This window comes from Corticium candelabrum, chromosome 3 (genome assembly GCF_963422355.1).
Source record: "Corticium candelabrum chromosome 3, ooCorCand1.1, whole genome shotgun sequence".
In the NCBI taxonomy this organism is placed as follows: Eukaryota; Metazoa; Porifera; class Homoscleromorpha; order Homosclerophorida; family Plakinidae; genus Corticium; species Corticium candelabrum.
The window spans coordinates 3,657,877-3,674,797 of NC_085087.1; the positions used below are offsets into that span (position 1 = coordinate 3,657,877).

Genomic DNA, 16,921 nt, shown 5'->3' on the forward strand with positions numbered 1-16,921 from the left:
CACACACACACACACACACACACACACACACACACACACACACACACACACACACACACACACACACACACACACACACACACACACACACTCACACACACACACACACACACACACACACACACACACACACACACACACACACACACACACACACACACTAATACTACTACACGAGATCATGAGCACAAAAACTATTGAAATGACGTTTGACTAACTGTCATACTACTAAGTATACGAGAACTGCATTAATTTATTATGCAGTAATTTAAGAATGTATTCCATAGATTACGATCATTGCCATCTTTGATACACGTACACGACAAGCAATTTTTAATTATGTTACACTTCTTAATTAATTTTGTATCATGCCATGTACGTAGCTATATATATAGGCAAAACACGTGTGTGTATAAAGAGCAAACGTACTGTCTACTTCATAGCTAGAATTGTGTGTGTGTGTGTGTGTGTGTGTGTGTGTGTGTGTGTGTGTGTGTGTGTGTGTGTGTGTGTGTGTGTGTGTGTGTGTGTGTGTGTGTGTGTGTGTGTGTGTATACATACATACATACATACATACATACATACATACATACATACTATAAAATGCAATCATGTCTAAGTGCAATGCCACGAAAAGTAAGATATTTTTGGTATACCGTGTTATCCATGCTATCACCATGCCAAGAAAGCTTAATTTTGACTCAGGTTAACTCATGGTGTACCATAAAAACCATACTTGTACCATGCCATGAAAAGTATGGTATTCATGGTAATACCATGAAAACCATACTTTTACCATGCTCAAAAGCATGGAAACCATGGTATTACCGTGAATTCCATGCTTCTACCATGCTCTATTTGACAGGGGCAGCTTGTGAGGCAACCATTCAGGTATCTAGTCCAGCTGTTACTCAGACCCAGTCGCTTTCTGTCGCGGAGAAAAACATGTCCACAATTAGGAACCCCCCCCGGTTGAGCTGTTCACAGACGTTATCCCGTATATTTTGCTAGTGCGCTAGCAGACGTCGTGCGATTCTAGTCGTACAGGTATTGTTCCAAAGCTTAGACATTGGTGCGTACAGCAGACATGTTTTCTTCTCTCTCCGTTGCAGGTTACCAGAGAAAGAGTGTTTGTAACACTCAAATTACCGGGGAATGTCCACAATTAGGAACATCTACCCTACGCGGCATCAGCCCGGCGTTTCCCTCCCATCCCATCATCGAGAACGTCTTGCTGGCGCCTGTCTGTCCATAAGCAAACACACACGCATTGTAGTTAGTAAAGGCGGCGTTGAGCACGATCGAGCTGAGATCGGACAAAACCTGCACGCACAGACGTGACAGGGCGTGGCAAAATGTGACGAGAGGCGAAGTGAGCATCGCGCGCGTCGGCTGACCAATACTGCACTGACAGACTCACATGGCAACGCTTTTGGGTGCGAAACGGTTAGGTGGTGAGCTTACCGAGAAATCGTAGATAAATGTTTTCGGTCAATTTCCGGAAAACCCCGGATATCCGGGAGATCTAGAGTATACCCAGAAAAATGAGATTACTGTAAATATCTCGGCAGTTTTGAATATTATTGTATCCGGCCAGAACAAACGTTTGAGAGTACGAGAAAATTTTTCTTTGTGTCATTTATCTATCAATTTCAATTTTTTTTAAATTCTATTTATAGCAATTTCTGTTAATTAGTAACTATAAAGTGTCCACTATAATGCAGTCTCAAGAGATACGATGGAAGTAGAAGTAGATTTGCCTCTCACATGTTGGTATTCACATTTTGTATTCCTAATATTAACAACAAATTTTGTTAATTTCAAGCAATTTATTAACATTCACATACACAAGTTCACCTCCTTTCTTCATGTACAGTACCATCCATTTCTTCAGCTATTACAAACCATACTCCACAAGTCCTCTGCTGTCTTTTCTCCTCCAACTTTCGTCCTCCTTGCCTCAATGAGAGCAAGTAATTTACCAGTAAGAGAAGGTATGTCATATGTTGCTCTTCTAATCTCATCATCGGTGAGTTCCAATATCATCAGCCCAATCTCATACCACTTGCTACTGTAGTGGTTAGCAACAGCATTTCTTATAGAAATAAAGTCAGGCATGTTTCCTACACACACAACATATCACGTGATATAGACACACACATTGAATTAGCATGCATGTGTATGGACACCAGTGATGGATAGCTTGTATTGGATAACACAATGATTCAGTTGTTTCTAGAACATGGTTTACCTGTCTACTTTAGTGGTTCACATACAAATCAATTGACACAATTAGAAAATATACACATTAACTCAAACTTGATGCTCGACACAATAAAATTGTCATGCAGCAATTAAACAGATGAGTTAGCTGTTCACTACAATTCCAAAAGTTTCAAACTTCATTCAAATCACATAATGGCAGTGAAGGTTGATAGAGTAGTGTGTTGTAGTTTGTCTCACCTTTAGAACAGAATCCTTGACATGACACCCATATTTACACACATATTTACAACATAGGTTATTCTCTCATGTGCCACATGCTCTTCTGGCACTGTATCACGCAGCTAAGACAATTACTATAAAAGATATGCCCCTCCCATCTTCAATCGTATTGACATTTTCATACTGACATCCTGATTGCGCTTTAATAAGTAACTAACTCAGATTAAGTGCTGCACAGACAATGTTCTCTCATGACATGAGTATACACAGTAAGTGTTTCACAGTACTAGTTACATCTAAAAGGCTTACACCAAATCTCTGAATGGCACTCGCTGTGCAGTTTGGAGGCTAATAACAAAATGATTAGAACTAAAAACCATTAAAGAGCCAGGACGTCAACACGCTTTCCTTCCCAAAATTCTACTCTCTACAGCTGAATCTGTCCACTTCTTTGACTACTGCAGATGTCAATTTCCAGTCAAGTCTTGCTGGCCATAATATTTAGTTAGATCTGGAACTTCAAGTTTATCTCTATCATAAATCTTCAGAAGGCAAAACTCATCATTCTGTAGATAAATAAAATGGTAATTAATTATCTATGCCTTCTTATCACTGTTGCATGCTCTTGCATGCAGCCCATGTGTAGAATATGCACCTCGCTAGTGTGAGATAAACCTAGATCAGTTAGGAACAAAGTAATAGAAATAAGAACATTGGATTACAACCAAGTATGCATTTTAATAATAAATTCAGCATTCATTACAATCTCATGTAAATGTAAGAACCAATTTACCTGCTTGGTAGCTTTGACTGAAATGAGAAGTTTCTTCCAGTCCTAATTCTTTTAGAACATTCATTTTCATATCAGATGTCACAGTAACATTAGAGTGTTCAGTTGGTATGACAAGCAGGTCACCAAGACTTTCTACCACTTGATCATCACCAACTACTTGTTTTACAACAGCATTTGCTCCTTCTCCTGTTGCTACTGCTTTCTGGATTTTCTCTTCAGCATAAACAGCAACTTGTTTCAGTTCTTTGTGTTCCTCTAAATGCTTTCTGCTCAGATATTCAGTCTCATATTCAGTGCCTGGACTGTATCTGTCTAACATATCTCTCCAAAGAGACATGACAGTGTTGATCAGGCAAATGCATTTTACCTCTGTAGCCTTACCTCCACGACATACAAAGTCGACAGAACGAACAGGATCTACCATGGCAACCAAACATTCAACATGACAATGAATAGAATCACCTTGTGATACAATCAGTCCATTTCTCCACAGCCTTGCTTCTGTATCTATCGTCGCATAAACTTTAGATTGAAACATGCCAAATGCAGACGGGCTGAAGATGGTTGTCTGGCTGCTGCAAACTTGACGTCGACCGACATACACTTTCTTACTCTCCTCTCTCTTCCACATGACAGACAGATCCTTAGGAGGCAAGAGAGCTGGAAACATGTACGTGTCGTCTCTGCCTTCCACTTTGAAGCAGATACCAAGAGATTTAATCATTGCAAGAATCGTATCTGTATTGAGTTGAATGTGAATCTTCTTATCTTTCTGGAAATCACTGATTGACTTTTCTGCTTCTTCTCTTGTTACTGTGCCATCCTTCCTTTCAGACTTGACGTGCCACTTGAAATCCTCAGAAGCAATGAGAGGACCGATGGCATAATGATGTAGAGATGCAGGATTGAGAGCTGCCACATCACCGGCAACAGCAATCTAAACACACATCACAACAATATTACACAAACATACACAAGTACAACAACTAAACATCTGTTAGTCGTCTCACCTCTCCTGAATCATCTAAAAAATCAACTACCTTCTCTACAACCTTCTTCTCTTGTCCTGGACATGCTTCCTGCTCAATCATCTCCATGAGCATTACCTTCTCCATGAACGGATCTTCTTGTTTCTTACGCAGAGAAGGAAGCAACTTGGACACGACTGGTTGACAAAGACGAGAATACAGAGGAGCAGACTGAAACATAAATATCTTTATCAGTAGGAAATATTTTCAACTACTTCTTCTTATAATCAATCACCTGCTGCAACTGCTGCTTCACATCACAGAGAACTTTCTTTAGTTCTTTCATTTCAGGTGACCTGCTCCTCCTGCAATCGAGAACAAAACAAACTTCAATGATGTTGATCTTGCCTTTGAACAGCTCACACATGCGATTGACCACACGCTGCAAGACACCATAACGCCCTGGACAGTAATCTATGTGACTGGCAGCTATCAACACTGTGGGTATAAACTCTGCATCTAAAATGGCTCTGAGAAATGAGAGCCAATACTGAAGCTCTTCTAGCAACTCCTCAACACTGCACAGTTGTCTTTCCTCTCCTCTCACTAGACTCACTAGCAGGATGAAGAATGAGTTGGAGGAAAAGAAAAGGCCGTGTGTTTTGTGGAACTGCCCTTGACCTGCAAAGTCCCACACCGACACGCGACCCACTCCTGGAATATCGACTGTCATCACGTTGATACCAATTGTGCGTTCCTCTTCACATTTTGGGTCATCTGCTTGATTCTCATTTGCAAAAATCCACTTCAACAATCCTCGTTTGAGAGCCTCAATGAGTGTCGTCTTTCCTGCTCCTTCTTTACCAATGAAACACAATTTTATGATTTCTGGCCTCACTGTGCCCTCAGCATACAGAACAGCATACTTCTGTTCATCCTGACAATACAACCCATCCATTCTACACATACCACCATATCTCACTACATAAACGTCTCACTATTGCTTTCCTCAGTCGTCTTCTCAGTTTACCATCAGTCAGTTGGTGTGGTCTCTTACCATCCTGACAACATAAACACACAAATAAGATAAGATGGTCAATACCAAAGTTTGTGAATAATAAAAAGACAGAGAATGTTATCAAAGAAAATATGATTTCAGTATGATGCTTCATGTGAGTTTTAGTAAGTATACATCCTATACTATAATACGCCAATCCACACTTCCATCTGTCTGTCCACATTGATGTCCAGATGTCTGTAACGCGCTGATCGACACATCGCCGCTCTCTGATCATCGCAAAGCGTGGCAGCCGGCTGAGTTTGGCCGTCGGAGACGAACAGTCGAGACGGATTTCGCCTAGACTGCCTCCGGTGGCCCAAAACGAGACTTTGCAGGCCTGAAACGAAATGTGCGGGAGTTTGTTTGTTCAATTAACTGAGTATAGGATGTAACGTGAGCTCGCCAGCCACTGTACGCCATCCTCTAATTGCCACAACTGGTAGAGTGCAAGATGCGCCCGCTGCAGGTGGAGTAAGTCGGCTCACCGGGCTGATTCTGCGTGCGTGCATCCGTGTGTCACAAAACGTGCATTCTCTTCAAGGAAATGTGGCGTGTAAAGATAGATTGCTACCGCCCATACGGCGGGTAAAACTAGTGTATGTATAATGTGACCTCGCAGTACAGTGTAGCAGTTAGAACAATGACAATGGTAATCTCATAGAGATAACACTGAAGTGTTATTGTCATATGCACAACTAACTTGCTTACTAAAACATAACTGTCAAGTACAAATAAACAAAAGCTTCACTGCACACTCCACACCACTGCTTGCTCTGTTTTAAGATGTGTAGCACCCTAGCTTCGTCAGCACCAATCAGTTTCCAGTATTCGCTTATAAGTAGAGGTTATAGACCGCTGGCGAGTGTATAAACGAAATACACCCCGCTCCACCCATGAGTTGGCACGAGGGCGAAGCCCAAGTGCTAACAAGCTGGTGCAGCGGGAAGTATTCGTTTACACACTTGCCAGAAGATCTATAACCAGCTTTGTAGCGCCCAGCTCAGGTGTTGATATCCTTGTACAAACAATTTACGTCCTGATAAACCTGTAGCCCCAGGCAGTTATACGGCCCAATTTATTGACCGGTCAATATGCAGAGAAAGTGGAATGTCACTTATTGTAAGCGAATACTGGACACTGATTGGCGCCGACGAAGCTAGGGTGCTACAATAAGTGATATATCCTACTTCGACTACATATTGACTGGTCAATAAATCGGGCCGTATAACTGTCTGTGGCTACAGGTTTATCAAGATGTGAACCAAAGTGCAAACATAAAAAGTGTTTGTAATAACAATTAGGCTACTACATACATATCTGTCAGCCAGAACAAACAATACAAGTGCAGACCTGAGGAAACTAACCTGAGAGTCGTTCTTCTACAAAAATTAACCGTGGTTACGCGTCCCGTAACAGAATGATACTCGCGCACAGAACGCTGTAAACCAGCTACAATCTGCTGAATGGTAGAAGGTGGATACGGCTTTCCATCTTGCCTGGAAATTCATGCACAAACGGTGCAAGCCAGTAGTTCATTTCTCTGTTGTTCATAACATGCAGATCATGCACGTACCGCCCCTTGGCTGCTTGTTTCTCCATGTGTCGAACACTCTAACCGCCCATGCAGTAGCTTTTGTGGTGCTAGGGGAACACAGAAATCAAGAAACTTCTGAAAAGTACTGCATGAAATGGGACCTTAGAAACAAGATTCAGAAGACTGCTCAGCTCAGAAGAAGACCGGCTGAATTTTCTACGACGACTCATCAACCTGACACCATCTGTCCGATTGAGTCATCACCATGTCTACATTAACAGCAAAACTAGGAAGGATTTCCAATGGTAGTATTGCTTTCTCCGTCCTGGAATGGGGTGGCAATGATGCTGGATGTCCATCTCTCTGCCGCCGCAGACATGGAGCTCTACACAGATGCATCCGGTTCACACAATTTTGGCACATACTACAGTGGAGCTTGGTTCCACAGTGACTGGCAGTCACACCAGATGCTTGAATCAGGGAAGTCTATAGCATGGCAAGAATTGTTTGCCGTCGTCATAGCCTATTTGACGTGAGGTAAGCATTGGTCTGGCAAGCGGGTTTTATTCCACTGTGACAACCAGAGCGTAGTCGACGTATAGCAACACGGCTCACCCCTCTGCTCCAATCTCATGGCACTCGTCCGTTGCTTGTTTTTTTACAGCAGCAAACAATAACTATACTGCCGTTATTAGACATATTCCGAGTGCTTCTAACGTAATTGCTGACGCATTGTCTCGCACACAGATGCCCAAGTTCCATGCATTGGCACCACGGCCAATTCCACTGCCTGCGGAAGCTCTCACCATTGGTCTCCTAGCAGCCACAATCTTTCTAAACGAAAGAATCGCCGCCTCATCAGAACACACCTGCAACACAGGCGTGTCACGGTATACGGAGTTCTGCAGACAGAGGAATTGGTTATTGTTCCCAGCCTCAGAGTCATTTCTTGTCAAGTTCGTCGCGTCAGCAGCTTCGGAAGTACAGTACCAGACACTGAAGGTATATCTGGTTGGCATCAAACATCATCATCAACTCGCATGCATGCCAGACCCCGCAGCAACTTCTATTCGCCTTCCCCTCGTCCTCCGAGGCATTAAAGGCCGCGGACTTTGATTACCTCCAAAACCTCGCCTTCCAATCACTATCAAGATCATCAGTCAAATGAAATCAGCGCTGCGAGAACGTCTTGACCTATCAACCGACGACCGTCAGAAGTACTGGGCCGCATTTACCACGGCCTTCTTCGGTGCTCGGAATTTATGGCTTAGAGCCCCAGCAATTGTGACAAGGACCAAACGCTATTATGCTCTGATCTCACAAATTGATCATATATGTCACCCTGAGTGACCTTTTGGAACCACACCACTTGTCGGAGTTCGTGTGTGAGATGACCACTCTGGTTAATTAACCCACTGTTCACATATCCCTCACAACCTGGCACGCCCTATTGAAGCAAACACTGTCTTGTGTCTATGCGATATCGCAACTAGCGGGCATGTTGCTTACAACACAGTAGTGTATTAAGAGTGATGTTAACAACAGTTTGTATTATTGTTTACCTTATCTTTAGCATCTGCATCAGCCTTCTTCTCCAACAGAAACTCGACTGCCTCACAATGACCAAGTTGAGCAGCAAAGTGAAGTAAAGTGCGACCAGACTGCACGCACAACACAAAAAGCATCTTTCACACATAATCAACAGTATTGTCAAAACTCTCACCTCCTTTTTCACTGATTGACAAAACTTCTCTGCAATCTTTCTTGCAACATCCACTTCATTCCTACATGCCCACTGCAGCAGCTTCCACACATTCTATAATCAACAATCAAAGAAAGAGAATCAATGTCACAAATCAATTCCATAAAAGGAAATACAAACAAAAATACCAAACTGTATCCACTCATTATGCTGTAAGACAACTGTTACTCACCTCTAATGCAACATCTTCAACTGACTGCATTATTGAAAACAACCGATTAGCTGTTGACATGTGACCTCTTATCACAGCAAAATCAAAAGGCTTCTTGCCATCCTATCACACATACAATTGTAATGAGTTAGTAAGAATATCACAACATGACTTCACAAGTGTTAGTAACTCTGTAACATTTAAAAATAAAATAAAAGCACCAAAAAGTGGCAAATGCCTAAGTCTGCATTCTAAGGTCAGTGCAACAAACACAGGACAGCTACAATACGTATATTTCTACTGTGCATGCACACTGAGAAATAACCCACACACACACATGCACACACACACACGCACGCACACACACACATGGACAAATGTTAAGCCCTCTACGTCTCTTGACGCCAATTTTGAGGTCAGTTGCGAAGATAGCTCCCCTGCCTTTAGAGACAGGGCCTCCATTCGCTACGTGGAGTCTTGGGGCTAGCGCTACAATCCACCTGGAGCTTGGCCAGAGTCATCCAGGGGCACTGACAGTGGCACAGCTCTGGGACAGGACACCAAGGCCCACATGTACCTGTCTGCTGCATGATGTTGCTGCCAAGCCAGCGGTCTTGTCCACCCCAGTCAATGACCAGGTACTCATTTATACTCCTGAGTCGAGAAAAGCAAGTGTGGGTGAGTTTCTTGCTCAAGAAAACTGCGACAGTGTCGCCTCCACCAGGATCGAACCTTCAACTCATCACATAATACAAGATTCCGGATGTCATCACCAATGCTCTACCATCTGCTCCGCTTCCCCCCCCAAACACACACATTTTCACGACTTCTCTACTGATTAGAATTTAACTATCGCTTGTGTGCTTGTTCATGTGTATAGAAACCAATACAAGAATGACAATTGCGATGACAGATGACGCATACATATTGACTTGTAGTTACTCCTTGAGCCATTTGCTGGTGTATGTGTCGTCGTTCTTCTAATTTTTCATTCTCTCATCCTCAAACTTCTTCAGACCAGATATTCAGTCGTCGTAGCCTGTTTGACGTGAAGCAAGCATTGGTCAGGCAAACGGGTTTTATTCCACTATGACAACTAGACCGTAGTCGACTTATGGCAACACGGCTCATCCCACTGCCCCAATCTTATGGCACTTTCCCGTTGCTTGTTTTTACGGCGGCAAACAATAACTATACTGCCGTTATTAGACATATTCCAGACGCATCTAATGTAATTGCTGACGCATTGTCTCACGCACAGATGCCCAAGTTTAATGAACTGGTACATCAGGCTGCACCACGGCCAACTCCACTGCCTGCGAAAGCTCTCACCATTGGTCTCCCGGACCAGCAGAAACATTCTTTCTAAACAAAAGCATCGCTGCCTCATCATGACACACCTACAACACAATCGTGTCACGGTATACGGGGTTCTGCAAACAGAGGAAGTGGTCACTGTTCACAGCCTCAGAGCATCTCTCGTCGAGTTTGTCGTGTCAGCAGCTTCGGAAGTGCAGTACCAGACACTGAAGGTATACCTGGCTGGCATCAAACACCATCATCAACTTGCAGGCATGCCAGACCCTGTAGCAACTTCTATTCGCCTTCCCCTCGTCCTCCGAGGCATCAGATGGCACGGACTTCGATTACCTCCAAAACCTCGCCTTCCAATCACTATCAAGATCATCAGTCAAATAAAATCAGTGCTGCAAGAACGTCTTGACCTATCAACCAATGACCGTCAGATGTACTGGGCCGCATTTACCACGGCCTTCTTTGGCTTTCTTCGGTGCTCGGAATTTACGACTCCGAGCGTCAGCAATTGTGACAAGAACCAAACTCTGGTACACTCTGATCTCACAACCGACGGCAATGGGTATCGGCTGCACATCGACCCTGCTAAAATGGACCCGTTCCGCTTGGGTGTCAACTTATTTCTTAGACAGACACATCATTCAGTCTGTCCAGTAAAGGCATTGAAAAACTACCTGGCCCGTCCTAGAGAATCGGATCTACCGCAATTTGCACACGCAGACGGGTCCTTTCTCACTGCCCTGCATCTTACCTCTATGCTTCGGTCTCTGATACACAAATTGGGGTACAACAAAGACCACTACGCGTCATAGCTTCTGGATGGGAGCAGCAACAACTGCAGCCGCTGCTGGCCTGCCAGATTGGCTGATCAAAACTCTCGGTCGTTGGTCTTCAGACTGCTACCAACGATACATACAACTGAATGGCAAGGCCCTCTCTTCTGTGGCAAACGTGCTTGCTAAAGCCCGCATTCCTACCAACTTTCCATCTTGGTCCTCTGACTGACATCTGTTCTTTCCTTTCACATTTACTCACGATAGAGACATTTAATGCTCATATATGTTGAATATGACGGCTTCATTAGCTTCATCCTCTAATTGCCACAACTGGTAGAGTGCAAGTTGCACCCGCTGCAGTCAGAGTAAGCCAGCTCACCAGGCCAATTCTGTGTGCGTGCGTGTGTCACAGAAGGTGCGCCTTCTTTGAGGAAATGTGACCTGTAAAGATAGATTGCTACCACCCATTAGGTGGGATAGGACTAGTGTATGTATAATGTGACCTTGCAGTACAGTGTAGCAATTAGAACAATGACAAGAGATAACACTGAAGTGTTATTGTCATATGCACAACTAACTTGCTTAGTAAAACACAACTGTCACATTCAAACAAACAAAAAGCTTCACTGCACACTTTATTCCACTGCTTGTTCTGTTTTAAGATACAATATTCCTACCATAAAGTTCATATTATTGTTTACCTTATCTTTAGCATCTGCATCAGCCTTCTTCTCCAACAGACACTCGACTGCCTCACGATCATCAAGTTGAGCAGCAAAGTGAAGTAAAGTGCGACCAGACTGCATGCACAACACAAAAACATCTTTCACACATAATCAACAGTATTGTGAAAACTCTCACCTCCTTCTCCACTGATTGACAAAACTTCTCTGCAATCTTTCTTGCAACATCCACTTCATTACTACATGCCCACTGCAGCAGCTTCCACACATCCTATTATCAACAATCAAAGAAAGAGAATCAATGTCACAAATCAATTCCATAAAAGGAAATACAAACAAAAATACCAAACTGTATCCACTCATTATGCTGTAAGACAACTGTTACTCACCTTTAATGCAACATCTTCAACTGACTGCATTATTGATAACAACCGATTAGCAGTTGACATGTGACCTCTTCTCACAGCAAAATCAAAAGGCTTCTTGCCATCCTATCACACATACAATTGTAATGAGTTAGTAAGAATATCACAACATGACTTCACAAGTGCTACTAGTAACTCTGTAACATTTAATTATTAAATAACTTAATACCTATGTCTAACTTAAATGCTTTATATACCTTAAAGATCTATGATTTGCCCGTAAAGTGTGACAACTGTACAGTACTGCTGTCATTTGGTGTAGAATATTTCTATAGAATATTTGAATGATGCTACACTTACCTTGTCTGAAGCATCAGCATCTGCCTTGTTGCTCAAGAGAACACCAACCACATCACAGTTGCCATGATCAGCAGCATAGTGAAGTAAAGTTTGTCCATCCTGTTCACACATTACTCAATGACACAATCACAACAAGTTGACAAATCCCTACGTCGTCCTTCCATTCTGTTCTGTGATGTTCCACAATATTTCTTGCAACATCAACTCTCTTGCTCTTACATGCCCAATGGAACACGAGAGGACGAGTCTACACACACCACACACTCACACACATTCATTTCATTCTCTCAACACAACTGACTATCACACACCTTAACTGTAAGATCTTCAACTCTTTTACTTGCAAACACCAACCGACCAGCTGTAGACAAGTGACTATTCCTCATAGCCAAATCAAAAGGTCTCTTCCCATCCTGTAACACATAGAATTGTAATGAGTCAGTAAAACTATCACAACATAATTTCACAAACATTAGTAAGTCTGCAGCATTTCATTATCACAAAATAATCATAAAATCAAATTGACAAATAACCTTATGTTTGGCAACACATAATAATTCAATAAATTAAGTCTTGTACATTGACTAATTGTGTGTGTGTGTGTGTGTGTGTGTGTGTGTGTGTGTGTGTGTGTGTGTGTGTGTGTGTGTGTGTGTGCGTGGCGTCTGGAAATGGAAACATCCGAGACCTGTGGGTCATAAGTTCAACTAAATGGGCACAAACATAATTCCCTTAACACAAGGAACTCACACACAATTGCTTATCTTGACTCAGGAGTATAAATGAGTAGCTGGCCTTTGACTGGGGTGGATAATACTGCTGGCATAGCAGAACATCATGCAGCAGATGGGTACGTGTGGGATTGAGGTCCAGTTCCGAGGCTGCGCTAAAGTTGGATGCTCTGGCCAAGCACCTAGAGGTACGTCAGCGTGGCCTAAAACACTGAGTAGCACTGGATGCCCCACCTAGAAATAGGCAGGGGATGCTATCTTCGGTACTAAAGGGCATATCCATTTGTGTGTGTGGTGTGTGTGTGTGTGTGTGTGTGTGTGTGTGTGTGTGTGTGTGTGTGTGTGTGTGTGTGTGTGTGTGTGTGTGTGTGTGTGTGTGTGTGTGTGATCTATTTCTGCTTCATAACAAAAATCTTTTGAACAAATTTAAATTGATGTAAGAAATTGTTGTAAATCAGCAAGTACACCAAGCCCTGTCCACCTTAATACATCTCAACACACATGTAGATCTGCTGTTTTACTACATTTACATCTCATTCTACTCGTCATAGAAATGCAAGCAGCTTAACATCTTGTAGAAACATTCACTTAAAAATAGAGCTGCACATGACATAACATCATGATGTGATGCTTAATAACACTGAAACTCATAACACACAATCAAACTGTATGTTTGTCTTTCAACAGGCTCTACACATCAAACCTCCATGATTTGTCTGTAAAGTGTGACAACTGTACAGTACTGTTGTCATTTGGTGTAGAATATTTCTATAGAATATTTGAATGTTGCTACACTTACCTTGTCTGAAGCATCAGCATCTGCCTTGTTGCTCAAGAGAACATCAACCACATCACAGTTGCCATGATGAGCAGCATAGTGAAGTAAAGTTCGTCCAAACTGCATCAACAATACAATAACAAGTCATACAAATGATTGACAAATTCTATTTCTCACGTCGTCCTTCACTTCTGTTCCCTGCTCCACAATCTTTCTTATCACATCCACTCTACTGTTCTTGTGTGCCCAGTGGAACACGACACATCGAGTCTACACAATCCATACAGTCACACTTCCTTATTTCTCTCAACACACAACTGACACACACAAACCTCCACTGCAACATCTTCCATTGACATAGAAACAGTCTGAAACACAGAAAATCAACAACACAACATGCAAAGTATGCTCAGGGAGACAAACAGTACCGTTTCCACATCATTGCCATGTGACAGTCTTCGCTTCAGGATGATGTCAGCAATGTCCACGTTGTCATAAACAGCCACAATATCCAATGCATCACGACCATCCTGTTCACACACTACTCAATGACACAATCACAACAAGTTGACAAATCCCTACGTCGTCCTTCCATTCTGTTCCGTGATGTTCCACAATATTTCTTGCAACATCAACTCTCTTGTTCTTACATGCCCAATGGAACACAAGAGGAAGAGTCTACACACACCACACACTCACACACATTCATTTCATTCTCTCAACACAACTGACTGTCACACACCTCAACTGTAAGATCTTCAACTCTTTCACCTGCCAACACCAACCGACCAGCTGTAGACAAGCGACCATTCCTCATAGCCAAATCAAAAGGTCTCTTCCCATCCTGTAACATATAGAAATTGTACCAAGTCAGTAAAACTATCACAACATAATTTCACAAACGTTAAGTCTGCAGCATTTCATTATCGCAAAATAATCATAAAATCAAATTGACAAAAAACTTATGTTTGGCAACACAAAATAATTCAATAAATTAAGTCTTGTACATTGACTAAGTGTGTGTGTGTGTGTGTGTGTGTGTGTGTGTGTGTGTGTGTGTGTGTGTGTGTGTGTGTGTTGTGGGATGCGGTAGAGCAGATGGTAGAGCGTAGATGATGACACCCGAGATCTTGTATTCTGTGATGAGGGTTAAAGGTTCAATCCTGGTGGAGGCGACACTGTCGCAGTTTCTTTGAGCAAGAAACTCACCCACACTTGCTTCTCTATACTCAGGAGTATAAATGAGTACCTGGTCGTTGACTGGGGTGGACAAGACCGCTGGCTTGGCAGCAACTTCGAACAGCAGACGGGTACGTGTGGGCCTTGGTGTCCAGTCCCAGAGCTGCACCATTGTCAGTGCCACTGGATGACTCTGGCCAAGCTTCAGGTGGATTGTAGCGTTAGCCCCAAGACTCCACGTAGCACATGGAGGCACTGTCTCTAGAGGCAAGCGAAGCTATCTCCGCAACTGACCTCAAGGTTGACGTCAAGAGACGTGGAGGGCTTAACATTTGTCCATTTTTTGTGTGGTGTGTGTGTGTGTGTGTGTGTGTGTGTGTGTGTGTGTGTGTGTGTGTGTGTGTGTGTGTGTGTGTGTGTGTGTGTGTGTGTGTGTGTGTGTGTGTGTGTGTGTGTGTGTGTGTGTGTGTGTGTGTGTGTGTGTGTGTGTGTGATCTGTCTCTGTTTCATCACAAAAATCTTTTGAACAAACTTAAACTGATGCAAGAAATTCCTATAAAATCAGAAAGTACACCAAGCCCTGTCCACCTTATTACATCTCAACACACATGTAGATCTGCTGTTTTACTACATTTACATTCCATTCTACTCGTCATAGAAATGCAAGCAGCTTAACATCTTGTTCAAAGATTCACTTAAATATAGAGCTGCACATGACATAACAGCATGATGTGATGCTTAATAACACTGAAATTCATAACGCACAATGAAACTGTATGTTTGTCTTTCAACAGGCTCTACACATCAAACCTCCATGATTTGTCTGTAAAGTGTGACAACTGTACAGTACTGCCGTCATTTGGTGTAGAATATTTCTATAGAATATTTGAATGTTGCTACACTTACTGTACCTTGTCTGAAGCATCAGCATATGCCTCGTTGCTCAAGAGAACATCAACCACATCACAGTTGCCATGATGAGCAGAATAGTGAAGTAAAGTTCGTCCAAACTGCATCATCAATACAATAACAAGTCATACAAATGATTGACAAATTTTATTTCTCACGTCGTCCTTCACTTCTGTTCCATGCTCCACAATCTTTCTTATCACATCCATTCTACTGTTCTTGTGTGCCCAGTGGAACACGACACATCGAGTCTACACAATCCATACAGTCACACTTCCTTATTTCTCTCAACACACAACTGACACACACAAACCTCCACTGCAACATCTTTCATTGACATAAAAACAGTCTGAAACACAGAAAATCAACAACACAACATGCAAAGTATGCTCAGGAAGACAAACAGTACCGTTTCCACATCATTGCCGTGTGCCAGTCTTCTCTTCAGGATGATGTCAGCAATGTCCACGTTGTCATAAACAGCCACAATATCCAATGCATCACGACCATCCTGTTCACACACTACTCAATGACACAATCACAACAAGTTGACAAATCCCTACGTCGTCCTTCCATTCTGTTCCGTGATGTTCCACAATATTTCTTGCAACATCAACTCTCTTGCTCTTACATGCCCAATGGAACACGAGAGGAAGAGTCTACACACACCACACACTCACACACATTCATTTCATTCTCTCAATACAACTGACTGTCACACACCTCAACTGTAAGATCTTCAACTCTTTCACCTGCCAACACCAACCGACCAGCTGTAGACAAGTGACCATTCCTCATAGCCAAATCAAAAGGTCTCTTCCCATACTGTAACACATAGAATTGTAATTAGTCAGTAAAACTATCACAACATAATTTCACAAACGTTAAGTCTGCAGCATTTCATTATCCCAAAATAATCATAAAATCAAATTGACAAATAACCTTATGTTTGGCAACACATAATAAATCAATAAATTAAGTCTTCTACATTGACTAATTGTGTGTGTGTGTGTGTGTGTGTGTGTGTGTGTGTGTGTGTGTGTGTGTAGCGTCTGCAGTTTCATTTGAAAAATGGAAACATCCGGGACCTTTGGGTCATAAGTTCAACTGGAT

General features: G+C 42.5%; 1 protein-coding gene and 1 long non-coding RNA gene across 2 annotated transcripts; both read right to left on the reverse strand.

The window, feature by feature from the left end:
* Positions 1-1,672: 1,672 nt before the first annotated feature.
* Positions 1,673-16,017, reverse strand: LOC134177613 (uncharacterized). Its single transcript, XM_062644389.1, has 17 exons — positions 15,967-16,017; positions 15,811-15,909; positions 14,463-14,564; positions 14,303-14,398; positions 14,149-14,250; positions 14,053-14,088; positions 13,898-13,990; positions 13,742-13,840; positions 8,735-8,836; positions 8,524-8,616; positions 8,363-8,461; positions 5,205-5,267; positions 4,502-5,143; positions 4,249-4,437; positions 3,239-4,175; positions 1,858-2,123; positions 1,673-1,792 (listed from the first exon to the last, which is right to left on the reverse strand). The coding sequence occupies exons 1-16, from the start codon at positions 16,015-16,017 to the stop codon at positions 1,891-1,893; spliced, it is 3,036 nt and encodes a 1,011-aa protein (XP_062500373.1). The 3' UTR covers positions 1,673-1,792; positions 1,858-1,890.
* A 104-nt stretch (positions 16,018-16,121) lies between these two features.
* On the reverse strand, positions 16,122-16,469 carry LOC134176875 (uncharacterized). Its single transcript, XR_009969389.1, has 3 exons — positions 16,372-16,469; positions 16,218-16,319; positions 16,122-16,157 (listed from the first exon to the last, which is right to left on the reverse strand). It is a non-coding gene; the product is annotated as an uncharacterized LOC134176875 (long non-coding RNA).
* Between the last annotated feature and the right edge of the window lie 452 nt (positions 16,470-16,921).